The 27,925-nt window shown below is 35.8% G+C and overlaps 2 protein-coding genes across 3 annotated transcripts in view; one reads left to right on the top strand and one right to left on the bottom strand.

The window, feature by feature from the left end:
- acad11 (acyl-CoA dehydrogenase family, member 11) overlaps positions 1–27,925 on the top strand; it is a 90,125-nt gene that overhangs the window by 41,802 nt on the left and 20,398 nt on the right. The gene's annotated exons all lie outside the window — the stretch shown is intronic.
- LOC148832953 (atypical chemokine receptor 4-like) lies at positions 12,238–17,497 on the bottom strand. Its single transcript, XM_088919017.1, has 2 exons — positions 17,433–17,497; positions 12,238–13,710 (listed from the first exon to the last, which is right to left on the bottom strand). The coding sequence occupies exon 2, from the start codon at positions 13,700–13,702 to the stop codon at positions 12,650–12,652; it is 1,053 nt and encodes a 350-aa protein (XP_088775143.1). The 5' UTR covers positions 13,703–13,710; positions 17,433–17,497; the 3' UTR covers positions 12,238–12,649.

Here is a 27,925-nt window from a genome sequence, read left to right as displayed (position 1 = left end):
GAGAATAACATTTTATATGCTGATAAGCTTCCCCTCAAGACCTGCTGAGCTTTGTTGTTGCCTTTGAAAAGCAAAACTCCAACAGCCTTAATGTGCTTATTAATTCCAGCAGATGTGCTGGTAAGACTATTGAAGTTGGACATGGATGTCTTCTGGTAGTAATTTGTTGTGGTTTAACAATTTGACAAGTGTAAATACCCTTTTCCTTTAAAGCCCTCACAACAGAACTGAAACTAATTCCACAATGTACAAAGAGCATTTTTGTTATATTTCTGTCTTCTCAGATCCCCCTATGCATTGAAAATGTTTGCAAAATTCAGAATTGAAGAGTCTAAAATGGACGCATATACTGTAAACATATAGTATCAAAATGACCATCCCTAAAAATAATGGGACTGTTACCCATACCACCTTGCATGTAAACAATATAATACAGTTTACATTAAATGGGTATTATTGTGAGTTGCAGAAACTTCAGATCCGCAATTACTGTAAAATAGCTCAGGTAATGTGTCTGTTATTTCACCTTTTATCAGACATCACATATTAGATTGCTTTGAATGTGTCCAGAATGAGAATTATTGGTCAAGCTTTTTGCCCTTGGCATAACCACATCTTCTGTTTATTGACATTGGCATTAAAACTGCAGGACATAGACCTAGACATCTATCAAGCGTTACACCTGCATGGCACTGCCTGTTACTTGCTGTAGAAACAGCAGATAAGATTAGAGACACATAGTATTTATTATTTTCTACATTAACGGAGCTATGAGAAAGTTTTGATGACTAAAACACAGGTACAGTAAGTTAGAAATTCAACACTAGCAAACGTAAGGGTGTTTAGAAAAGCAGTTGATAAATTGCAACAAATTCCGACAATCCTCTTTACAGAGGACAGTCACATACAATAGTATTATTGTCCTGGTGAGGGCTGACATTTGTTATGGTAGAATATTGTTTTCATAAATGGCAATTGAAGTGCTGCCACTTACAAAACTTATGTCATTTAGTTAGACCACTGTAATACAGTATACTGTATCATAATGTGCTTGGAATGTTATGTGCTGTATAGGTAGGCATAATTTCAAATCAGATAAGACTAATTTGAATTTGTTACACCTCTAGTAAATTATCTTTTAGTAACATGATATTGATAGCTGTAAAATTCAGAATATTAAGTGGAGAGCCGTGTCAGCATGCAGGAATGCAAAAGCAAAAAGTAAACTAATTATTTTTGCACATAAAGAAAAGCTAGTGAGTAAATCATGCCTTGGTTACTGTTTTTAACCTAATCCTACAAGATCTCAGATTTAAGAAAATCTAGAGTAAGGTTAATGACTTCTGACGTCATATTTGCCTTGGCATATTTTGTATACCTTCATTCTCACAAGTTGACAATAAGAAATGTTTGTGTCAAGATCAAAAGTTAACTACATTTTGCTATGAAAGTCATGGATGTAAAATTTGTGTTTGGTCTATAAAAGAGCAGAATTCCTAAGAATACCATATGCTTATAAGAAACATGGTAGTGAATTTCCACTTTTATTTCTGGTAGCATTCATACTGTAACGCAACGGGGGTTCAGGTGGGCGCCCTTGCCTTCTGCCTTCACAGGTCGGCCCCGCTCCGTGGGGGACGCGAACCCGGGCCTCCGGCATCACTCAACAGGGACCCAGCTTGTTGAGCTAAAGAGAGTGTGTCGCCGAGGACGGCGAGTTAAGCGGGGGAAAATGTAACGCTTATGGCCGTCAGTAGTGTGTAAGAGCTGACTTACCAGAGCGGTGACGTCACCGCCCTTCCCTGTAATAGCAGGACTCTCTCTTTAGCTCAACAAGCTGAGTCCCTGTTGAGTGACGCCGGAGGCCCGGGTTCGTGTCCCCCACGGTGCGGGGCCGACCTGTGAAGGCAGAAGGCAAGGGCGCCCACCTGAACCCCCGTTGCGTTACATTGGTGTGAGAAGTGGGATGGGATAGCCCTTCGCCGAGGACGGCGAGTTAAGCGGGGGAGAGTGTAAGGCTTACGGCCATCAGTGGTGTGTAAGAGCCGGCTTACCAGAGCGGTGACGTCACCGCCGTTCCCTGTAATAGCAGGACTACAGCCACTGGGCTATAGAGAGATCTCTCTTTAGCTCAACAAGCTGAGTCCCTGTTGAGTGATGCCGGAGGCCCGGCTAGCTCAGTCGGTAGAGCATGAGACTCTTAATCTCAGGGTCGTGGGTTCACATCCCTGACGGTGCGGGGCCGACCTGATGCGGCAAGGGTGCCCACCTGAACCCCCGTTGCGTTACAATACTTTATTGCACTAGAGTTGTGCCTGACCTTCTCTTGACCACCAGCAAGTATCTATTAGAACGTTTTAAGAAGTAACACTGGATTAGGTCAGTGATTAGCCAATTCCTGTCAGGGGGGTAAATGACCTTTCAAGAGCCTGTTCTCTTTCATGGGTCAGGACACCAAGATTGGACTGATAAGATAATCGAATGAGTAGGAGTACATTTGTAATTCATTAAGTTTTGTCTTTGGGGCATTTCCTAAAATTCAGTTCTGTCCAGATGGTTGCCATGAACAAAGCTTTTTAGCTTAAAAAATATGCATCGACTAGACATATTCTGAATTTCACATAATATATGAATACTCAGATCCTGCTTAGAGGTAATATACAATAATGAAATAATGTCTCACTGTTAAGGCTACAGTCAAAAATTGCTGGTGGTTGAACTTTTAATAATGTCCTATGGCAGCCTGCCCCACTGGTCAGCAGCTGATGAATGTCTGACACATGATCATAATTTATTTAGCAGTAATCAGCACCATCACAGTTTTAAAGGATATTTACTTTACCTTCAATTCAAATGAACAAATGAAAAATCTTTTGCTAAATTACTGCAAAAATAATAGTGAAAAGGGTTGTCAGTGGGGTTCATGTGTTACTCATAATTGGTGGAACGAGCAGGGGGTCTGATTTCTGGGAAAAACTGAAGAAGCTGAAAAAAAGATCGAGAACAATACAATCCCAATTTACATATCTGGACCAGAGAAGTGTGAATTACGGATAACAGCATTTAATTTAGAGGAAATAGCATTCATTTTACATTGTGCAAAACATTGGGTAAGACGGAGACATTTTGAAGTCAGCAAGTACAGGCTGCAAATATCAGAGGTAAAGCAGAAGCTGCCAGACACAAACAACAGATAATCTCTGACGTCTGGACAACACAGCCTACAATGCACAGTTGTTAATTGTGGTATTAACCTCTGCCTGATCCTCGAGTTGCTTTTCCAGCATCGTACATGTATTAGACGTAAAACCTGTTGGTCTAAAGCAGTTTTTTTGTCAGTGATTATTAACCCTGTCCTGAGTCATTTTCATAGAAGACATTAAACACTTAAGTATTTAAATAATTAAAAAAACAATCTATATTGATGGTGTATACAGTATAGTCTTGTGGAAGCCCATTTCCTTTGGGCTACCACAAGAAATGATCATAAGATACACTATATTAGTACCACAGACTCACACATCCAAGATTCTGGATCGGTTGCCTGATATTGGGTTCAGTTGTCTTTGTGTGGAGTTTGCATGTTCTCACCGAATTTTCATGATTTTTTACCCTGTGCTCCAAATTCCTGTCAGCTGTACCCAGTCATACAGTTTCGATTTTATTAGCTACTCTAAATTGCCCCTTTTCAGTGGATATAATAGGGTTTCATGGGGGTTTGTCCCCAGTTCAGCCAATATTGGCTACGGGAGTACAGAAAAATATAGCCAACTGAGCCCATGAAGGCCATACACTTACAAAAAACTGCCAAACCAATGAAGAAAAAGAAGTATACATCGGTCAAATGAAATACATTTTTCCATGGTTAAATTATGTGCATGAGAGATATGCCCTTTGCTACCATCTGACACGTTTGTTTTATTGGCCACTCATTCAGCCTGTCACTCAGTCAAGATGATAAATAGTCATTCTGTAAGGGTTTGTGTATCCTGTCATATCTGGTGCCGTGGTGGCCGCCCTCAGAACTCAAACAGTGCTCGTAAAATTAAAATGACAGGGAAGAAAAATGTTTTGAGACTGTGTTCTTCAGTGTTGCACCTTTATCATACTATCAGGTGTAACTCTAAAGTTTGGAAACATAACAGAAATGTTTGATTGTTTTTTGTTGTCCAAGTCAAGAATTTCTGTTTATCTACACATTACAGTATTAGTTACTGTAGGTGGAATATGTGTGACTCCTTACCATGAAGGGTAATGTGGAGTAAAAAAATAGCAAAATCTACATCCAGATAAATGAAAAATAAATAACATTTAATACTTAGAGGGTGGTAGTATGAAAAGTTGTTAAAAATGAGAAACTCATATTGCATGGATTTACTTTTAAATTAATAGCCAGCAAATCAGAGAAAAGTTAATAACTTTCTCAATATTTATCAGAACTAAGAGCCTCCTGAACTTACATAATTGAATTGTTAGTGTACAAAGTAGTCAGTATTTATTGTGAGTTTATGAAAATTGTACTCATAGTAAGATTTTATTTCTTGTCATTCTTACAGTAAAGAGTGGTTATACTGTACAATAGATGAAGTTGAAGAATGATTTTGATCGAGGTAATATGGTTGTGTAATCTTGTTTTAATGGAAATGTTGTGTCATATCTAAGCAGTCATCTCTCACACTGATGGGCAGGAAAAAGTCCTTTTTTAAACTTTGAAAAAAGTAACAGAGCTTTCCTTCTCATTTGTTCTACTGTTGCCGTGCTTTGTGCATAACCACAAACAGTGCTTCGCAATAGCATGTGCCTGTCAGCTATTGTGGAATTTACAGATTCTTTTTCTGTTATTTGTCAGCCTGTGTGCCACTCACAAAATCTGTTTCCATGTAGCCTTGATTTTGTAAAGTTTGCAGTGAAGCTGTAGCATGACATATTAGTGTAAGCCTGCTGTGAGCTGAGTTTTGGAGTCGTTAATCCTTAAGAAAATACAAGGAAACCTTAATTAAGCTATTGGAGAAAGCGGGATCAAGAACCCAGATGGAAAAGATATCTGGTTCTCTCACAGAATGGCCCAGAGCCCACATGTGGTATACAGGATATCCTTTGTTCACAGTATGTTGGTTTGTGAAATTCATGTAATATACTAGCTAAAGGGTGAATAAAACAAAACCTGTCTGTGGGTATCGCAACATTGATTTTGTGTTCCCAGAAGATTCAGCTATCGAGCTGACAGTAACACAGCCTGCTTCAAAGTACCACTATTCTGCACTGTTTGCTTGTCCGTTTTACATTCCTAGGCTCTTTGTACATAAGGCAACCAGATTGCACAGTGGTATTGCGATATCCAACAGTAAAAGCTTTTTTGCAGGAACCCAAACCAATTCCTGTTGGTTTGAACAAGACTAAAATGTTTTGTCATGAACTCTTTTCTCCTTTATTTTCTTTTTTGGGTGATTCAGGTTTAATAGAAATGGCAGGGGACTTTTGTTTTAAATATATTTCTGTGATTTACATTTCTTAGTTCTGGCTCTCTTTGGGATCTGAAGAAAAGAATAAAGTATTGTAGCAGGGATGATTTGCAGATTATTTTTAAAACCAAAATAGCTAAAAGCCATGTTTATTGACTGTGATTGTTATAGCATGCTTAGGTTCACATTTGATTCTGATGATGGTAATGAAAATGATAAAAATAATAATTACTAGAAAACATACAGCAGTAATGAAGGCTTCCAAGAAAGTCCCTACCCACTTGGTATAACTATGACTAAATCAACTTATGTGTGAGTAATAGAAAACTCAAAGCTGTGGCAGAACTTGTAGTACCGGTTTGCATTATGTGCTGCATTTGAATTTTTCAGAAGTATTGCCTTAACATATGAAGTTCAAGTTTGGGTGTTGAAGAAACCTCTTGAGTGTTTCAGTTAAATCAGAACTGTGACAGAAGCAGTTTGAATTTTTTGGAAAACATGGTGGTCAGGAAGCTTCTTTGGTTTATTAAGGAGCTACATACAGCGTATCACAACATTTAAACATTTAAATTTCAATGTCACCAGAAAGATACCTCTCAAATTTGGAGTGAAATGGCCATGCATTTTTTGAATAGCAGATGTTATGAGATACCCAGGTATGAGTATTGAGATAAGAACAATATAGTGGGCAGGTGGCCACCCTAGTTAATACAGAAAGTGCCACTCTATAATTGTCACTACCATGATACCAACTAGAATTGAAGCATTCTGTAAACTGACAAGTTTCACGTCACTCAATTCAGGGGTTCCTATAACAACGGTAGTTTAGTGGTAATTTTGTGAACAAAATGCCAGTCAGACAGCCATCCTGCTTTATGCAGGCACCTCACTTTCCCATATGTTGACTAAATGATGTACCGTATCAAGCTCACAAGACTCACTAATGAATGATGAATCAAGGTATGGGTCAGAAATGTATCACTGTCACACACAATTGAAATGACAAATCAGCCAGGAGGAAACCCAGGAGGGAGGCTGTTTGACTTTTAAAAACAATATGGTGGTCACAAAGGCTTCTTGGTACATACACAGTGTGAGGAATGCCAACTCCCAAAGCCACAGAATGTATCCCTGAGTGCACATTTCAGTGTGACTGTTGGCTTGTGGAACTGTCCAGGCTGCTAAGATGTACTGGTGATACCCTTTCGGAGAAGCCCACTCAATCCCAAAACCGGTCGTTCACAGAGGTATTAGATCTTCCTCTTCTTACATGCAATATTATAGTCCTCTATTCCACTGGAAGAGCTGGAACGGACGAATTCCTGACAAGCTCATGAATTCTCCACTTCTCTTCTTTCCTTTCATTTCCTGCGACACCTGGCACACTCAGTCTCCCATCTCTCCCATCCATGGCCAGTCTTCCCTTCACCTGGAAGAGACCGGTCCCATTTCTATTCTGGGACCCTTGGCACACTCAGTCAGGCTCCCCTTCCACAGCCAGGCTTCCCAACACTGGAAGATGCATGTTTCCCATGTCTTCAATCAAGAGCTTTATTGGATAGGGAAGAAAGGTTCGATACACAGCCCCAACGTTTTGCAGACTCTGCAAAGATTGACCCATTGTGTAGCTCTTATGTCTGAAAGTGTTTGCAACAGAGTCTAACATCTTCATCACTGTGATGCTTCCTTTGAATGCATAATATAGACATACATAATATATACATATTGGTGGTTCAAGCCAACCATCCTAAAATATTCAGATTCACAATGCATGTACAGTGTTATGGCCTATCCAGAATGTAGTCCAGCCTTGCATGATATTAAATGAGTACAATAAGTACTTTAAAGCCATGGTTGCATGTGGAACTAGATACATACTGTACCAGTGATTGTTAAAGACAATTTGGAAATAGTGTTGAATAACACTGAGATTAATAAAATACAACCATGTTTAATACTTGAATAAATATCCAAAAATTCAATACAGCAGCATTGAAAATAGGTTGCTTACAATACAGCATCAGTAATGATGCAAAATGCTCTAAAATGCATTGCTGTTATTTAGTAATATGGTATATTTAATATAAAAAAAATAGGATCTGTTCTTTTTCAGCATGCTTTGGTTTTTGTCCAGTAACAATTAGAAGGGTGTTCCCTGCTTAGATAAATTATGTCTCCTACCATGCATTTACAAACAAGTAAAGCTGAAGTCAGCTCTTCAGCTCTGAACATGTAACTCCTTGAGCCAGGTGATTTAAATTAGATTTATAAAGACCTTCATTAAACGTTCCTTTGTTAACTTTCAATTAAGGGTGATTTATGTACACATATTAAATGACTTGTAGGAACCACTTCCAGTTGTGTGTATCTGGGAGTCATTTGATGGTTTTCAAACAGTAACATTTAGAAATGAGTCACATGATGATGCAGTAAAATGTCTCGATTAACTCTGGCTGAGAAAGGATTAATAAAGTAAAGATTATTGCACATTATACTATAATACAGTGTGTTGCAAAAGTATTCACCCTTTCACAAATAATGTCCCATTTTGTTGAATTATAAATCATATACACACATTTTAAAGTGAATTTATTTAAGCAAAAACTTGAATGCTTGAACAGTAATCACTTTTATGGGGGAAAGAAGTTGGACGAATGTCAGCAAAAACTGCAAAGACAACATTTAAAACTTAAATATGTTAATTATGTGTTTTCTACTTTCAAGTCAATACTTGGTGGAGCACCTTTGCCAGCAGTCACAGCTGCAAGTCTTTTTGGATAAATACAAAAGCTATTTTAGCACACACTGTAAATCCTTGCATACCAGGATAGTATAATTTTTGCTCTCTCTTCTTTGCAAACATGTCAGGTAGGTGCAAGATTTAGGAGGAGACACCTCAGTAAGTCATTGTCCCGGGTAAGATGTACAGTATATACTAGTAAGAAAGGGTCAATGTAAGGGAGCATAATGACTTTTAATAATAACCAGGCTAATGAGTATTACATGGTGCCCAATTGTGTTAGTTATCAAAGCAGTCACAGTGCCAAAGTCATCTCTCACTGCCAGGTGGCCCCTCTGAAAATCCTCTCATTGAGTTGTTACATGCAGTTGAAAGGGTTTGGATTGACTGTAACCATAATGATCACTGAAGGCTAACAGCTGAAGGATTGAGATCTGATTATATAATTATATTATACAGTATTATATAATATGTATTTTGTATAGGCAAAAGGTTATTCTGTTAATAAGTAAAACCTTCATGGGAGTACATTCCATAACAGGCTGGTCTTACACTTGTACAAAATGTAGAGTCTTACACTTGAACAAAATGTAAAGCCTGTACAAGTAACTGTTCACTGTTCTCTGTTGTAGTGATATCTTCTAGGAACTTACAATACATCTAAATAATGAAACTTGAACAATTACTCAGAATTCATGGTTACATTTATTTTTTTTTTGGTATTTGAAACAACCAATTTTTTCCCCATTGTTCATCACACCTATTTCTAACCTTGTGTTTATCTGATTTTGTCAAATGTATAGCCAGTCTATCTTTTCAGCCAAACATCTCAGAATATTCACACACTAAACCGTTTAATACTATGGTTAGCTTATAGCTGAAGATTCTTAAAACTAAGCTAATTTAACATTTTTGCTTATTAAAATGCAGTACCTGAATAATTTACCAGGATTTTCCACAATGGAGACATTTAAGTCAGTGCTACAAGGCGTAATTGTAAGTGTACTTATTTTATTCTTATTTTTAAGAATGTCGTTTTATTGCTCTCTACAGCTGGTTTATAACATGTTGTAACTGCTGCAGCTCTGTGTTTTATATACAATATAAACCAAATCATAATGTGAGATGAATTTAGTGGTAGGATGGTGCTGTCAATTCATGGCAGATTTGTAACACTAATAAATGCAATTAAGGAAATTAATGGATTCTTTGGGCACTGGTGCATGTAATGGGACAGCTGTCTCTCTGATCTGTCCTTGTTGGTTTCAGCTGCTGGAGAGTGGCTTATAAATAACAAAATAAGTGCAGGCATTCACACATGAGTACAACATAGGGATCATCCAGTTTTCTCTTGAAATAGTAAGAGAACATAGGAGACAACGTTCCTTGTCCCTCTGAGACCAGTTTTTTGTTTAGGGCCATGGTTAGTGTCAGCACCTAGGTCATTGCTGAATGACCTCAGCAATTCAGTTCAGTGCGTACCAATAGACTGACTATACTATATCTTTTGTTATTCCTTAGTGAAAGCAACTAAGACACTTCCAGATTAGTTGGACTGACATGATAACTGAAAACAATAGAAATGTTTAAATATAATGTCACTAACTATTGTCCAAGTTACCTCACTCTGAGTGTAAACTCTAGGTTGAATTCTCTGGGATTTCAACTGATTATTAATGATAAATTTCTTAAAAGTGATCTTTTGTATATAAATACATACAGTGGTCAAAATTCACAACATCTGAATAGCATTTTGGGCCATTTGCGCTTTTACAAACTACAGGCTTTTATCTATAAGCTAACTGCAGCTGTTGAATGTTTCATCTTCCATAAACTGACATGTTAAGTCTATGTTAAAAAATGTGTTTGTTTTTCTGTTTCATCAAGGCAAGCTTTATGAGGAGCTGTAGTTTGAAAACTCAGCTTTAGTGGGATTAAAGTGCTCTGTAATGGAAATCTTGCTTCTAACACTTTGAATACCCAAAAAATACAAAACCAGCACAAGAATATAATCAAATTCACAGTACAAACTAAAGTGCTAATTTTGAGCTCCTACTACTGATCCCTTGCTATACAAACTGGGCAGTTAAGCTACTTACCAGCTTCCACACGAAGTCTCCCTCCTAAAACTCTTTCAAAACTTTTCCAAAATCTCTGATACTCATAAATTCTTAATAATCCCAATTTATGGGTTTTACAATCCCATGGTCAGTGCCTTACTTCTTCTGTCTCCCACTAGTGAGATCCAGACAGCAGTGATCAACTGATGTGCAAACATCAGCTTCCTGTTTATATGAATACTCACCTAATCAACGGTCTTCTCCCAACTGGTCAGGTGATTGAGTATGGCAGCTCATCCCCCAGAGCATCTTGGGGTAGATTCAGACATGGATCTCCATCTTCTCTGAACCAAACATCCCCTTACAGTAATAAATTGGTAAGTGCTGGTTGATGTTTTAACTGTAGATGGTGCCCAAAATGTACAAATCATTGGACAATGACTGGTGCTAGCTGACTAATTTATAGGCTGGTGTTGTCAGTGTCATATTGGTCTCTACTCAGTTTAGGCTTTAGGTTTTACCGTTTCGTTTGTATAAGAACGAGATGAAATGGAATTATGTTCCTTCATTATTACTTCATTGCTATCTGCAAAGTCATTTATTAATTAGGATTAATACTAATACTAGTTACTGTGCCTTGAAACAAACTTTTCTAACAAGTCCTACATAATGGGCACAGTAGTGTGCTGCATATAAATATAGAATGATTATTTGCTAGAGTAATAATACAATAGCACGCTGTACCATTTTCAAAAGTGCAAATTAATTATTAGTGAATGTCAAATGTATGAGGCATAGTGGTACAAAAGCCCAATTTGAAAACAAAATATAAATTATCAGTCATACATTGACATCAGGGCTCCTTTTCTACTGTAACTTTCATTACAGTCTGTTTGCTTTTTAGTTTTGGCTTTTATATAGCTGAAAGCTTTGGACTTTCTTTATTGTCTCTGCTGGTAAAAATGATAACAATCTGCACTGAAATTACTGCAATATTGGTCATGTAGGAGTACTTAGACCTTGATTGATTAATTTTATGACTAGCCACTCAATATACAAAACTTATTGTTATAGGAATTTACTGTAAGTATTAACTGGTTCTGGGAAAGCACACCCATGTACAGTAAATAGACTTCTGATTTCACTTCAGGTGTTTAAAGTCCATGTGTGGTAATTTGATATTTTTTTTAGTCAGAGAAGTTGCTGGTGATATTCATGGCTCAATTAATTAGAAACCTACAGTAATTATTTAAAACAGGCTGTCTTGTCTTCTGAAATACACAGTTTGTCAACAAAAATCTCATAGTGCAGCACCTGGATATTTTTTACTAAAATGCATTGCCGGATTTTCCAGTAGTTTGGCTTTGACTTTTTTAATTTATTATACCTTCTCCAGCTGTAGGTTGCTAACATGCAGAGTAATCAGGTTTGTTTTTTTTTCTAACACACATGTGTGATGCAGACACAACCTTGTAAATGTATTCAGACCCTTCCTATGAAATTACAAAATGATGCAAATGCATGTTTTTCAAGTTAACGTTTGATTCAAAACCTGAATGTCTTAAGCTGTGGACTTCTAATGGTAAAATGGAGTACAGTAAACTTCAGCAAAAAAATAAATATGTGGATTGCATAAGTTTAGGTGAATATTTGGTAGAAGGGCCATAGGCAGCAAATCTTTTTGGATAAATCTTTAGCAAAACTGCATACCAGCTTGGTGTAATTTTTGCACATTCCTCTTGTCAGATTGGATCTGTCTCTCTCAGGTTGCTTGGGCAAGGCAATGGCATGCCTTTGACTTGGCCACTCAAGTGTAGCTACTGCAGTGTAGCTTTGTGCTTTGGATCATTGTCCTGCTGACATGTGAATCTGTGTCTTACTTTTACAAGTTTAAACCAACAAAATGAGAAAACTGTGCATTCTGTGTCTTATTGAACATGCATGAAGGTAATTGAAAGCACACCAAAGAATCTTGATCATTTAAAAACTTTAATGGTGCTGAAAGAAAATAAGTGTATAGTAAATTATGTCCGTAAAAAACATGTTGTAAACAGCTTCACAAAAACAGAACTCAAACTCTATAGACAACATGCTAAAAACAAACCAGGATTGATCATAAAACATGTTAAAGAAGGTTTTCGGAGTCCCTTATTTTAATTTATATGCAGGCTGTTAATTTATATGCAGTAGCTAAATGACTTGACATTGCATATATGCATAAAGTATAAAAGTGATACAGTTTATACATACAACTTGTAACTTCAAATGTGATAAATATGGGTCTATATTTAAAGCAACGTAAATCTGTAATCAGTTATATTACAGTATATACCACTCATGCTTTCATCTGTATTTTGCATCATGCAATGCCTTTCAGTAAGCCAAGTCTATATTGTAAAACTGCTGGTGGTCTGGGAACCTGTTTCGGAATTCAGCGAGATTTCATTTTCGGGTTCTTTTCTTCGTCTCTGGCGATAGCTGAAACTCTTGATCATCCTTGCGATGTGATGCTTGAAAGAGGCCCCCACAAAGGCATAGATAATGGGGTTCACGCAGCTGTGTAACAGGGCCATGCTCTCTGTGATCTGTGTAGCCTTGTCCAGTCTCTTGCTGTCCTCGCACTGGGTGATGAGTGTATAAATGATGTCCATTGCCCGGCAGAACTTGATGATGTTGAAAGGGAGCTGGGTGACGATGAACACACCCACAATGACCATCAGCACCTTGAAGGCTTTCCACTTCTTCACATTTGCAGTCTTCCATAGAGCCTGGGACACTTTTGAATAGCAGAATAGCATGATTAAGAAAGGAATAACAAAGCTGAGCAGGACCTCTAGGATTTCGAGTGTGGCCTTGGCTGGTCGGGCCATGCTGGATGGATAAACAGATATGCAGATTTTCCTGCTCTGAGGCATCTTAACAGTGGAGAAGATTAATTCAGGGATCCCCAAGATGAATGAAGTCGCCCAAACCAAGAAGCAGATGAACAGGCAGTGGTTCGTCTTGATTCTGCCCGTTTTTATGGCCAGGTAACGGTCTACACTGATACATGCTAGGAAGAGCATGCCACAGCTGAAGTTCATGACATATAGCATGGAGGTTATCTTGCACATAGTTTCTCCCAGCTCCCAGCCATGAACCGCGTCAGCAGCCCAGAAGGGAAGAGTGAACAGGAGGAGGAGGTCAGCTATGGCTAGGTTGAAGATGTACACATCGGTCATGGTCTTCAGTTTCTTGTAGTAGATGTAAATGGCCACAACCAGGGAGTTCCCTGCGAGACCGATTATCAAAGCCAGGGCATAGATTATGGGCAGAAAGACCTTACCGAAGGTGCGGACCTCCTCTTTATCACAGACTGTGGGGAAGTCAGAATAACTGTAGTTGAAAAAGTCACTCTCATTAAAGATGTCCTCATAGTCATCTTCCTCAGAGAACTCCATTTGGAAAACTATTGAAAAGAACACAGATCAATTTTTTTAATTCAGTTTATTTTTAAGATTTCTGAAGGAACAAACACCTCAGATCTATTAAACCAGATGAAAGTGTTCAAGATACAAACTTTCTTATCTCAAGTACAGTGGTGAGAAAAAGTTTGTAAAAACCTTTGGATTTATCTGTGTTCCTGCAGTAATTGCTCCTAACATGTTAGCTGATCTTCATCTCTTAGATAAGAGATAATAGATAAACACACAATCCTGCGCAAACAATTGTACTTTTTCATGTCTATATTGAGCACATTGTGGCAGTTTCAGTCAACTTGAAGGCTAGTTTCTTGTATTTGTTAAATACAGTATAGTAGTTGTGATAAAAAATATGTAATCTCATTTAATTTTGGTAGAACATACCAAACATACCATATCATACAATACAGTATATAGGAGATTGACAAATACTTGTAATATGTGAATAATCCTTGTAAATCTTTGAAAATATTGTATTATTTAGAAAAAAAACATGCACCTCAATTGCAATATTTTTGAAAATAATGATGGTGCTGAAAAATACTGTTATAGGCACACGGATGGATGATCACATAGCTGCTTTGTTAAAAAGTTAGTGCCCAAAATATAAAACTCACTCATATTGTGCTCATATGAAGTGTGAGTCTTGAAAAACATTGTGGTCTTTGCAATCATGAGAATCTCTTTACTTCTGTGTTCTGTATGTTGTGTGTGCATGTAAAGATAAGAACATATGCCAGTTTATGTGGTTTTACATTTTTCCATAATTAGAGTTAGCTTATGGTGCAAGCAACACCTACATTTTCTCAAATGTTTTAACAACAGACTGTCTAGACTTCTTTATCTCATTAAACCCCATTATTGTAACCAAACTAGACTCAAGCATAAAAGTTATGATGCTCCAGTAACTTTAAAAAGGGCTATAAATTATGTTCAGTAAAATTGTGTGTTTATACATTATTTATACTATATATATGGCTTACAGTTTTTTTACTGCTTGTTAATTTGACTTGTTTCACTCTTATTAAATAGCCCGGATCATATTTACCAATCAATTTATCATTTGATATTACATTTGTGATTTTATCAATATAATTGTTTAATTACTTCTAATTAAAGTATTCTTTAACTTGAATGCAAAAACATGTCAAATGTTTTATGCTTGTCATTCAATAGCAGGTCAGAAGGTTTCCTATATTTTGTCTAATGCGTTAGTCACATTATTTCGCAAATACATTTTTGTCTCATATTACTACTTCATTTATATGACTGGAGCATTTAGATTTAGGGTGATTGCAGTTGGTTCGCAATTGCAATATATAACTTGCCTTTAAAAATCAAAGGTAATTGTAAAAAAACATTCATGCTGCTCTACTAAGTGCACTGATACAGTAAAAATTCAGAATGCGGCCTAAACAAAATTTAATATACAAGCATGTACTGTATAATTTATTGGACTTCATCTTTTACATTTACTTGGATTAATTTAATAAATCTGATATTTTAATTACTTTTATTATTATTAATAAAAAGTAATTAATTATTATTATTATTTTCTATTGACCTATTTTTTCTCAATATATTTAAGATTTCTTAATATATTTTATGTAGTGTGAAAATCACATCAGCGTAGTTCTACCTGCAGAATGGTCATTTCATTAGGAAGTTATTTAGTGTATACTAAATAATAATTTCTTTGGATATTATTATTATTGTTAGTATTAAATATTGCAGTGTAAAGCTCCTAAGACTTTCTCTTAAATCAGTAAAAATGGGGTGTTCCATTAATCCATTGTTAAATGTTTTCTGTGAATATACTGTAGTAAAAATGTATTCAAATTATTACTGAGAGATATTAAAATGGAACAAATGCTATTGGTTCCAATACTCATTTCTTGTGCTTTTTTGTGTGCAACACAACTACATATAATATAAAGGAACCTGTTTAATCTCTGCACAGTAGAAACATAAGACAGTAGTAGATCAGACAGTAAACAGCAGAAAAGCATGTTTTCACTGTAGACCATAGTTTATTGAAGGGTATTACATATTCCCTACAGGTGCTTGTGTGGTTTATTTGAGGAAAAAATACAGTCTATGAGAAACTGAAAAAAAAAAGATTAAATCAGATAGAAATGTTAATTTCAGGGATTTTGCTTAAATCAGTGCTTGAGATTGCACTCTGATAAGAAATGTAGAGTATGATTGTGAAATGATTTACTCCAACAGTGAAACAGGATTTGTATTTGATTCATACAGTATCTAGCAAGTTTAACAAAACATTACAACATTGAAGGCATTTTTTTTCAATACGGCACTGTGTTGTGAGTAACAAATTTGTGATATTTAATTTGTTATCATTTCTGTGAACTGGAAAGAAATCAAAACATCTGAGAGGAAATAATAAAACAAAACATTGTCCAGTAATTTTGTTAATTCCTTTAGTTATAATTGAATTAACCCCACTGGAACAATCCTCATTTCAGCACATGAAAGTGGCTGATTTACTATCGCTGGGAAAACATATATCCAAATAAAAAAGTAGTTCTCTAAATTAATACTGCGCTGTAAAGAAAGAAAAAATAGTAAATAATATATAAATAATGTAAAAAAGTACATACAACAGCACCATTTAGACTACTTGGAAATAACAATGTTTCAGCTATTATCAGGAATGACCTTTGTTATAGAATACAAAACAGACTGTTATATAATCTGTGGAAATGGAGCACTAATTATAACTAACATTGTGAAGTAGTCTGCTTCCATATGTGAGCATATAATTAGTTCTGTAACTACTATAACTACATCAATGTATCTAATTTTCTGTACACTCTGATTCTAAAATATATAAACATGGCCTTCATTTTCAAGAACTCCTTTGTCCAGAGCAGTCTTGCACAGAATTTAGAAACACCCTTTTCTAAAACAATTAAATTGGAATTGATTTTAACAGAAGAAAAAGTGATAACGCATTTACCATTGACACCTTCACAGGAGTTTTATATGAAAAAAAATGTTGACGTATCGGCATTTGTGCTCTTTTTTCCGGGCCTGACTTATTACAAGAGTAACTTCCTGCAGCAGGGTAAATGAATTGTTAAATTCCAACATTTGAATTGCAATGCCATATGTATATAGGCATAATTAAATTTGTAAGCAAAACATTTGGAAATTTTTTTGTTCACAACACAAAAACTCTTCCAATAACCCATCTAGCTTGATTTTCTACAGTTATATCCTGTTTAACCTGTTTTGTTTTTGCTGTTATTGAAACAGAAATCTAAAGTTACATTAAAAAAAACATCACAACATGCAAATGACAACAATCATTTTTTACTGTTCAATTTGCAAAGCCCTTTAAAATGCAAAATAAAATATATACCATTATTTGTTAAGCAGAAATATAGATGACCTGTAAATTAGTTCCTCCATTTTATCTTGCCTCTTAGGTTTAGATCTCTATCGTATATGATCCACTCTCTGCACTTTGCACTTGTCCATTCATGGATGTATCTTTATATTGGTATAATATAGAAAGATAAAAAGCTGACCCTAAAAGGGCCGATTTTAATACAGATACATGATAACAGTTTATATACATACATATGTATACATACAGTATACATGTGCTTGTATGAACAAGATGTTTCATAAATCTGATGTAATGGCCTGCCCAGCTTTAATATGAGGAAAATAACCAGCTTACCTTTTTTCTCCCCAGAAGTTTGCAACTCTCACCTAAACAATAGTCTTCTGTTCTGTGTGACTGCAGTGATTAGTCAGAGATTTAAGTTTATCTTTCAAGGGAGTACCTAGTATTACATGTGTCCAAGCGAACGATGTCATTAGCTGAGAGGCTTTTCCCAGGGGTAGGGATAGGGATTGAATTACAGAATGCAGGAGTTTCCGTGCCTCACTGCTGTCTGCGCTGCTCTGTGCCCTGGCTGGATCAGAAGTCTTTTTGCTTGTCTAGCTGATCACGTTTGTGAAAAGTGACCCACATGGGTGGAAAAAGCAAAAATATAACTGTACACTTAAACAACCAGCCCTATCTTAAAACAATCCCCTATTCCCCAACAGGTTAATCAATAACTGATGTTACATTTTACCATAGCAGTAGAAATACTGTAAATGTTATCGTTTACACTAACAAGTTCATAACTGAAACTAAAATACTAGTTTGTAATTGTTTTAAAACAAAATGTATGGTATTTCCCATGATATTTAAGGTTGCATTTACAATATTAATATACTTTATATTGTATATACTGTATAACTGAATGCCAGACGTTCCCCTTCTGTATATTTCTGTATCTTGAAATTATGCTGAAGATTTTCTGACAATTGAAGTTCCATTTTAAAATGTAAAATAACAGCCCTAAACTTAGTGTTGTTTTCCATTATTCTCTTCACATGTTTTTACCCATTAACAACTACGGTACATCAGACTTTGTTTGAATCACAAGACAGTTCTATGACAGTAGTTCCAAGACAGTATCATTTAGCTGCTGTGTTGGTATTGTCACATACTCTCTGCTCGCAAACTCATCTTATCTTAATACAGTATGGCAGTGGTTGTGTCTTTACCACAGACTATATACTTTCAATTTAAAGGGTCTCAGTGTTATTGTATTACTGGGTAAACATATGCATCTATGATCCCTTAGTTTACAAAACAGATAGTGTGACATGTACAATATGAATCATAAAATTGTGTTTTATTTGCCAAGCACTTTGATCACAATTACTACAGAGAAGATTTTTAACTCCTTAGAGGCACAACAAAAAAGAGCATAGTTGTGTTTTACAGTATATGCTCTGTGTTATAAGCCATTTATAAATATTTGTGACATGTTTCTGGTTTATGCTGTTTTAGGTTAATGTGTAGAAAGTTCATTTGCATATAATCTGAGATATACCTGCTTCCTTATTGTTATTATCAATGTGAGTTCTTTTTGTTTTGATTGTGTGTTTTGTTAATGCTTCATTACGGATTGCTACAGTTTTAAAAATGATATTGTTTTGGGGGAATCTAGAATATTAAAAATGAGTTTTATCTTTTTTTAAAAAAGAACATAAGATATCTAGCTGGCTCTCCAGCTATCATTTGTATGGCTCTGTGAGAAAAAAAACAGTTTCACAATCCCACCTGACAAAATCCAGTGTTCCTTCTGTGAAATAAAATGAAAATTAGAACTGTTTACATGGGAAAGTACTTATCTTTTCCACACCTTTGTTATATCTGTTAAAGTAGCATAATTACACATTTACAATTTATTTTAAAGAATAGGCAGCAAATTTAGCAAATTTTGCTCTGAAATACAAAAAGGCTTAAAGATCACTCTCCTACTTTCACATACTATATGCATGTTACAACATAGCTGTAATTTATTTTAGTGTACATTCTCTTTTTGCTACTTGGATTTTATTTGCTGAAGCAATAGATTTGAGAATATCTAACTGCAGTATCCCATAGCTGCTTATATACCACAGCTATGATTCTGTTTTCCACAATAACTTCTTATAAATTGCATTCAAGTGGAGTTGCCAAAAAGACATGACTACTGTTATTGAACACTTAAAAAGTGTTTGTGTTTTTGTATATATTTTTTTATTTATCAATGCAGATGTATTATGTCTGCAAAAGAGCTGTAACTGGGTGAGAATACTTCTTTTAGGACTGAATCTACAAATAAATCACAGATAAGATTTGTAAGTGATTTTGTGCATACATGACCTGATTGGCACAATGTTTTGATGGCGTTTAGATACGTAGATGATCAGTTCAAATGAAATTTAACCCCACCACTGCAGCCATCACCATGTGATAATTACATTCATCATTACAGTTGAAGACTGGTTAAATTGAGAATGTTTCTGGTATTGAAAAGATCCAGTCAGGGCCGGCCCTAGCTTTTTCAGGGCTATAGGCAAGACCTTGGAAAGTGGTCCCTCCAAATCATGATTTGTGCATGCAAAACTATTATCAGCTTGCACCCCAACATTATCTTACTATGTAGAACAATGAAATGAATAATAGAACTAGAACTTTTATTATCTTGCTGTGGAAACAAGAACAAGAAGCACATATTTGCAAAGATAACATGTATTTTAACATTGAAAATAATAACATGAAGTGTGACTCTGCTAACTTTTAATAAAATACCCCAAGTAGTCTACGTGTTGAGCTAGAAAATGTGGCTTGTCTACCGTTCAGAAGTTACATGGATCTGACAGACTTACAACCAAATGAAATACAAATGCCTTATTACAGTTACTTGATTTTGTCTACCTCTATTTTGCGATAGCTTATCTTGTTCTTCTTTTCTGTGCTTCCTTTTATTGGTGCCTGATGGGTACAGTATATCCTTTTTGCGGATGACATGTGTTTATATGTTGCAACCCCATAATTTTAAAAATTCATCAATTTCCCTACGGGATTAATCTATCTATCTAAACCATTACAATACAGTGTACAATGCAAGTGAAAGGTCTCTTATTTGATGAGTGTATATACATTCTTATTACTTTAAACACACAACAAAGAATGTTAGGTTATCTATTGAAAACAGAACAACCATACTGTATGTAATGTAATGTATGATAATGATTACAGTTCTATTTCTGTATTACTTTCTGGTTAGGAAATTCTCCTCTGCAGCACCAACACCATCACATTTACCATTGTAGGACACTCTGGTGTCTTTTCAGCTGGACTGTAAAGTGAAGTCACTGCAAAATATGTTATTCCCAGAAAGAAGTGACGCTGCTGGATGAGAACAACCAAAAAAACAAAAGAAACATTCAAAAAGATGTTTTATGTGCAGACGGCAGTTTCTTCTTAGACATTGTGAGATATGTTGCACCAGCAATGGGGTGAAACTATTTATTTGTGGATGAATTTGGTTCATTGTATCAGCATCAACCCGCACGTTGTTCATTTTTACACCTGTATGTGATTTTCCATAGGCCAAAGCAGAGCGGATGTGCTTACATCATAACTTATTGGAAATGCTTTGAACCTTGTGAAAGGGGTTTTTGCTCTATAATGGGAAAAGTAGTTCTAAAGAGATCTTTTAAATAAAGAACTGTGCTTTATGGAAAAATAGGGAAAAAAAGGAAATTATTTACATTAAGACATTTGCCATTATCAGCACGGTATCATGATTTGTGATATATAATGTCCAAAGATAGTTGTTTTTTTCACAATTTTGTAAAAGGGATATACTGAAACTTGTTTGTAGGATTCAAAACCTGAGAATTTTTTCCTGATGAATTACTGTAAACATGTTAAGGCATGATCTATACATAAAATCAGGTTTTGCTTGTTGGAATTACTTTTCAGTTATGTAATGTTGCAAATCCATGTGATTAAAATGAGTGTATGCAAAAACTCCAGGAAAATACAATACAAATCACATGTGTGCTATGTTGTATATCAAATTAATTCTGGTGTAAACTATCATATAAATATTTAGGATAGTATACAAATTAAATGGAAATTATTATAAATAAGAGACAAAAGAAGACACCCTACACAGTGCATGATTTCTAACTTATAACTTTTCCTAAAAAGAAAGTGAAATCTAGGATCTTTTTTTTTTCCTGAAGTGCTTCTGTGGCTTCACTTTACTAAAATAGTTTTGGGAGGATTAGTATTGAGACTTCTAATAATTTATACTGCACTATTTTATAATGATCATTATGTTAAGTGTTAGGCTATGTTATGTTAACCTTTATGTTATGTTAACCCTTTTACAAAAAGGGTTCATTCTCCTTCAGATTATTTGCACAGTCTAAAAGGGAATTTCTAGAGTCTTAATGTACTTTACATCTTCTTTACTACAGACCTAGAAAAGATTTTCATGAATCTGAAGTGTACTGTTAGTTATAGATATGCATCTGTAATAATTGTTTATCTAAAATATCCTGAAGACTAAATATGTACTACATATACAGTATCTACATATGAGACTACATCTATACATATCAGATAGAACTACTGTATATATCCGGACAGATTTCATGGGGCTAAATTCCGTTATGTTCTAAGATGGTCAGTGAATGGAACTTGATGTTCTGCAGGCTGCATCTGTTCTGTAAGATTACTAAAAGTCAAACCGTAGGAATCATTTGTAAAACCCGATATCTGAAGTCAGTTTCTATACTTTGTATACATTCTTAACTTGACGTTATTGGTATATGCTTCACTTGCATATTTGAAGAAATATTTGGGTTACAAATGTACTGTTTATGACTGATAAAATATGTGTTAATGGTATTTTGTTTTTCTCTAAAATATTGCTGAATCTTTAAAGTCGATTGACTGATTGATTGTATGGTCACAATTCTTTTTTGACCAGTCAGATTTGGTAAATGCTGCCACTAAAAGAAAATACTTTCATGCATTTAACAGAGAATGACACGATCTACTTATTTTTGATACCTTCAGCTGTCATGAAAACTAAAAATCTCTTTTGGGTGGGGAATTCTGAAGTAGGGAAAACTAATAGGTTGGTGATTTAGTGTGATCTACAGTATGTAAGCTTCCCTCAAAAACCTGCGGGTTGAAGAAGATTAAATGCTTAATATCCTTCTTAAAAAGACATTCACAATCATATCACTGCACTCCCTGGTGTGTAAACACATTTTTGAAGTTCCTTGCATTCCATAAACTTAACAGCTTTGGCAGCTGTGCATTAGTTGGTCATGTGTTCATCTGTTTTCGGACTGAAAAAGGAATACATAAGTAATATTTCCAGCCTCATTTGACTCCTTTCCTTCCTTGATTCCTACTTTTACAGAGAAGGGTATTTTGGAACATATTCAGATTTGTATTCTTCATTTTTTTGGGTTTCTCTAATCAGTGTACAAGGTCAAGGCTTTTTAAAAATATCAAGAGAGGGAAGTAACACATGCTTTGTTCAAAATCTGTATAAATTGAGTTCTTTACCCACGAAACAAATGAAAGCGTCTTTTTTGGTCATATTGTATACACATTATTTCACATGGACCTTGAAGATTATTTGCAATTTGAAATGCTGACCTCATAGCCAAACATTTACAAGTATGAAGAGGTGAACCTGTATGGACTTAAGAATTAAGACAGTGAGGAGGATGGCATGGTGGTTGGCATTATTGCCTTGCAGAGCTGGGGCCCTGGGTTCAATTCCAGACCTGGGGTGCTATCTGTGTAGAGTTTGTATGTTCTCCCCATGTTTGTGTGGGTTTCCTATACAGTAGGTGCTCCAGAGCTTTCTCCCACAGTCAAAAGACATACTAGAAGGCTAATTGGCTTCTAGGAAGATGGGCCCAGGTGTGAGTGTGTTCGTATTTGTGCTTGCGTGTGCCCTGAAATGGACTGGCATCCCGTCCGTGGTGTATCCTGCCTTGTGCTCATTGCTTGCTGGGGTAGGCTCTGGCTTCCCCTGTGACCATAAGTTGAAAAAAGTGGTTTGAAAATAGATGGATGAATTACCTGAGGAACCATGGTCTTTCTATATGTTTTTTGTAGCTACGTGTTTTGGATTCAAGCATTGTCATGAAGGAAATTGATGTTTTTTTGGCCTACAAACTAGAATATTTCTGAAGAGTTATTTCTTCAGGTTTTATTCTGTTTTATTACAGGTTTTATTGTGTAATTACTGTAGGTTTCAGATCTTTCAGGCCATGGATGACATCTTGATTTTGTTAGGCATTATAGATTTGTTTCTGTTTGATTCATGTTTTTTAATCACCATGTAAAAAAATAATGCAGCCTCGTCCTAACGTTGCATCTACTTACTGCAGATCTTTGTTAAATCTGTTCTGGCTGTGTTGATCCCTTAACATTAACAAACTTTGTTTTCCAGGGGTGCCGTATAAATGGCTGACCCTGCACTCTGACCCCAAGCTTCTCTCCCTGTCTGTGTGTCTCATGGAGAGCAAGCTGGGGTATGCGAAAAGACAAATTCCTAATACAAGAAATTGTATATGGCCAATAAAGTGATCTTATCTTGATCTTATCTTATTTAAAACCAGGACGAAGAAGGCTTCCAATGGGGTATCTATCTGGGCTTTCTAGCCAGTTGTGTGTTTGCACCAGTAGGGTAAAGAAGCAGAAAAATAAGCAACCGGGATCATTGTATTTTGGAGAAATTTGTTTTGATGAAAGAGTTTCTTTTGGTCTCAGAGAGACTTGTATTTCGAAGCTGTTTTTTGTTGTTGTTTAAAAGTATGTATGAATAAATCCTGAATCCTTTTCAGAATCCTTTTCACTGCCATGTTAATATGGAGTGGCTTCATGAGCAAATGTCTCTGAGGTACACACCAGAAACAGAACACGTTATACAGTATTTTTTATTTTTATATAGACATATTTTTCAACTGTTATTTTTAAGATGCTCTGACACTGATGGTCATCCAGCAAGATAGTTCCCAAATAGCATTTTTTTTCACTTTTTTCACTCTCTTTACCCACCTTACACACATTTGACCTAGCTATATACTGTACTCAATGCTTATTCTTTTACAGATGTTAGCCCCTCCTTTTTATCACTGTTCTCTGATGTTCGTGCACAATGGTATTTTAATGTTGAAAGCAGTTCATTCTTATAAGTGAGACAACAGTTAAAGGTGAATTTCTCTACAATTTATGGAAGTCAGCCTAACGGCCAGTATTTGGCATGCACTGGCAGGATGTCAAATTTTATATAAATAATTGAATGCTTTCCAAATGTCCTTTGTAAATATACAAAGAAAAATAAACTTTATATTTTTTCACTACACAAGATAATGTTCTTCAGAAAACTGATAATAAGCTTAAAAAAGGTTTTAAATACTAACATTCTCAACTGCATATCTTAACAAAGTGCTCTCATTCTCACGGTCCTCTTTTATAAGAAACAAATTGCATACGTACATGTACTATAATTCCTGACTTTCTCTTTCTTACAGTTACATTATTATTCGTTATTTTTTACCAATGGCTTACAGACATTGACAAAAGCTGACTCACTTGTCTTCTTCCAAATAAACAGTGAAACACGAACAAGTGCAAACAACATAAAACCAAGAAAAGGAGTTACTTCTTTACACAAAGGTTTGTGGAAAGTTTGGGGACTGTGGAACAAGCTGTGTTGTTCAGAGAGCAGCTTGATGAAATCCTTGATTAATTAGCTACTAGAACTGGAACCAAGCAGACTAAATTAACCTTGTTTGTAACTTTTAATGTTCTTATATTTCTGGGTCCAACTTAAGCTATGTGTAATTGTGTTATTTATTTTAAATTGTCTTTATTTTACGAAAATAGTAATAATTAATAAATGAATACAGGTTAAAGTTTTAAGGAAGTTAGAACTATTATCTCTTTAGAATGATAAATAATGAACTATATTGTTAAAAGTCACTTCAGGGAATCAGGACATCCTCATTAAATACATGTGATGTTTTGTTAAAGTGCAATAGGCCTCTTTATACACCTTATCCTTTCTTACTTGACCAGGAGGGACAGAGTCTGTCTACAGTATATTACTAATTAATCTTAAAGTTAGACTGAATAACGCAAGTGAAAGAGAAATGAAATAGAAACAGACGAGGTTTGTATTTAGTGTTAATTTCAAATTAAAAACCTTTACTAATTTCAAGAGTTTCCTTCTTTTTGTAAAAATAAAAATAACATGCTTTCTCATTCAGTATGGTTGAAGACTTAGAAAGGCAGGGGTTATTCTGAGGTTCATAATGCAAGGAAGAAGCACTAAATTTGTAACATAACGAACAATAAATACATATTAAAAGCAATAGATAATTCAGTAGTTTGTTATTGCAGATTAGCCCAATGTGTGGAAGAGACACCAGGAAATACTATGATTAGTATCTTTTGAATCTAAGCTTGTTTGTGATTAAGAATCACTTAATATATAGAAATATAGGAAAATGATGAGCACCATGAATCTGAATGTCCTTTTTGTTTCAAAAATGTTTTGTATGTTCTTATAATAACCAGCACTAATGACAAGAAAGTTATTTTTTATTGTTAAATTTCTCCTTCAACCGATTGATTCTAGAAGACAAAAGAGAATGAAATAGAGGTATAGTTTGGTTAATTTAGCCACAAATCATGTGAAAACATCTTATGTGAAATGCACCCCTCCCCCCATTCAGAAAATAATTAATAAGGAAGTAAGAAAATGTGAGGATGACGTTAATTGCAAAGTGTGTGATTCTATTGCTTTAAGAATAGCATATTGTGAAATGGAGATGGAAATTTGTGATTTACTGGAAGAGTGTATTAGTGATTTATCAGCAGTCATATTGTTAGCCCACACTGTAATGTAAGTCACAAAACATTAAAAAGAACAAGTGCTAACGATTTCAAATAGCATGGAAAATGAAGACCATGTAGGATGATCTAATGGCAAACCACAATCCAGGCAGTGTGTCTGAGCCTGACTCTGAAATAGTTTCAAATGGCAAGATTCGAAGGATTTTGAAATTATTTTGACATACAGTAATCATAGACAAGCAGTCTTCTAGAGACAGAATTGCCAATTAATCTGTAATAAAATGAACATCCCCTAAAGCTCTATCATAAAGAGCCAGCATCACTGAAGCAGCCCAGAACAGTAAAAAGCCTTTCAATGAAGGGAAAGGAGAGGAAGGAACAGCAGTGGCCATAGGAGATCTGGCTGGATGCCCTTAGAAGCAGCTGTAATGACTTTCTGGATAAAGAAATGGAAACAGGAAATAGCAAACTAGAAGCCAACTGGACAACCACAGGGAATGTGATAGTAAGGTATAGGCCATACACCATAAAGGATGGATGCATGTCATGCATCAAGAGTATGAAGAGTATACTGTAGGGCCAGGTTTGTAGTTTTAATAGAGAGGAACTAATTGAAGAATGTTACTTATGGAATATCCTAGCTGGCTAAAACTGAGAGAGAAAGGCAGAGTGTAATAATTCTGTGTTTCCAGAGTTACAACAGCTGGAGAATGCTTAATATTGCTTAGAAACTAATAAAAAGTAAATCCTAATGGTGAGATGGAGATCTGGAGCATCCTTATCACTGGCCTATGACGTTGGTATAACACCACAGACAGTGAGATATTTGAGAGCAAAGGTGAGGCAGAAGGCAATCTATACTGTACATACATTGTAACAAAAGCTAAGCAGGTCAGATTTCTAAACATAAAAGTAGAAACACCTAGCAAAATTTGGAAAATGCCATCTTGGTCCCACACAGTAAGCAGATGTTTTTCCTAGACTAGAACTTAGGAAGAATCCTCTGCTGTTAACTATACCTCAGTATTGTCAGTTGCTAATTAAAAAGTATATGACACTTCCCATACTGTACACCAAATGAAGTTGTAACTGGTTAATCACAGCTTTAAAGTGTGGTTTGTAAAGAACAAAAGAATTATAACAATTTCCAATGCTTTACTGATGCAAGAGCTTCATAAAGACATTTCCTGAAAGAACCAAGAGCAGCAGCATCAGTGTCACATTTCTTTACCACACTCAACAAAAATTGTTTTGTCAGATTTCACTGATCTCTTCAATTGATTAATCAAGCAAGCGAGCAATCAGTCTTCATTATATTACCCTTTGCAACAGTTTTCCATCAACGGCTGCAATCCTGCTGCCCTGGGTCACCAGGTTTAATCTGAATAAAGTTTAACAGCATGGGTACTTTTTGGTTGATCCTGAGAACCTGGTTCAGGAATGAAATGTTATGCCAGCAGCCATATCACCCTGCAACTCACACCTGGCAACCCACTGAAGCTCAGCAGGTGGGAGTACCTGGATGGGAGACGTCCTGGGAAAAACTAAGGCTGCTGCTGGAAGAGGTGTTATTGGGGCCAGCAGGGGGCACTCACCCCGTGGTCCATGTGGGTCCTAATGCCCCAGTATAGAGAGGGGGACACTATACTGTAAAAAGGCACCGTCCTTCGGATGAGACGTAAAACCGATGTCCTGACTCTCTGAGGTCATTAAAAATCCCAGGGCATTTCTCAGATAGTAGGGGTGTAACCACGGTGTCCTGGCCAAATTTCCAATCATGGCCTCCCAATAATCCCCACCTATGAACTGGCTTTATCATCCTGTTCTCCTCCCCACTGATAGCTGGTGTGTGGTGAATGTACTGGCGCACTATGACTGCCGTCGCATCATCCAGGTAGGGGCTAGACACTGGTGGTGGTGGAGGGGAGTTCCATTGC

The sequence above is a fragment of the Atractosteus spatula genome, chromosome 6, assembly GCF_055471065.1.
Source record: "Atractosteus spatula isolate fAtrSpa1 chromosome 6, fAtrSpa1.hap1, whole genome shotgun sequence".
In the NCBI taxonomy this organism is placed as follows: domain Eukaryota; kingdom Metazoa; phylum Chordata; class Actinopteri; order Semionotiformes; family Lepisosteidae; genus Atractosteus; species Atractosteus spatula.
The sequence above is the reverse complement of the archived record's forward strand: the minus strand, read 5'-3'. Positions and strand labels throughout refer to the sequence as shown.

Coding starts and splice junctions, on each gene's coding strand:
- LOC148832953 (XM_088919017.1), bottom strand. CDS start 13,702: ATGGAGTTCTCTGAGGAAGATGACTATGAGGACATCTTTAATGAGAGT.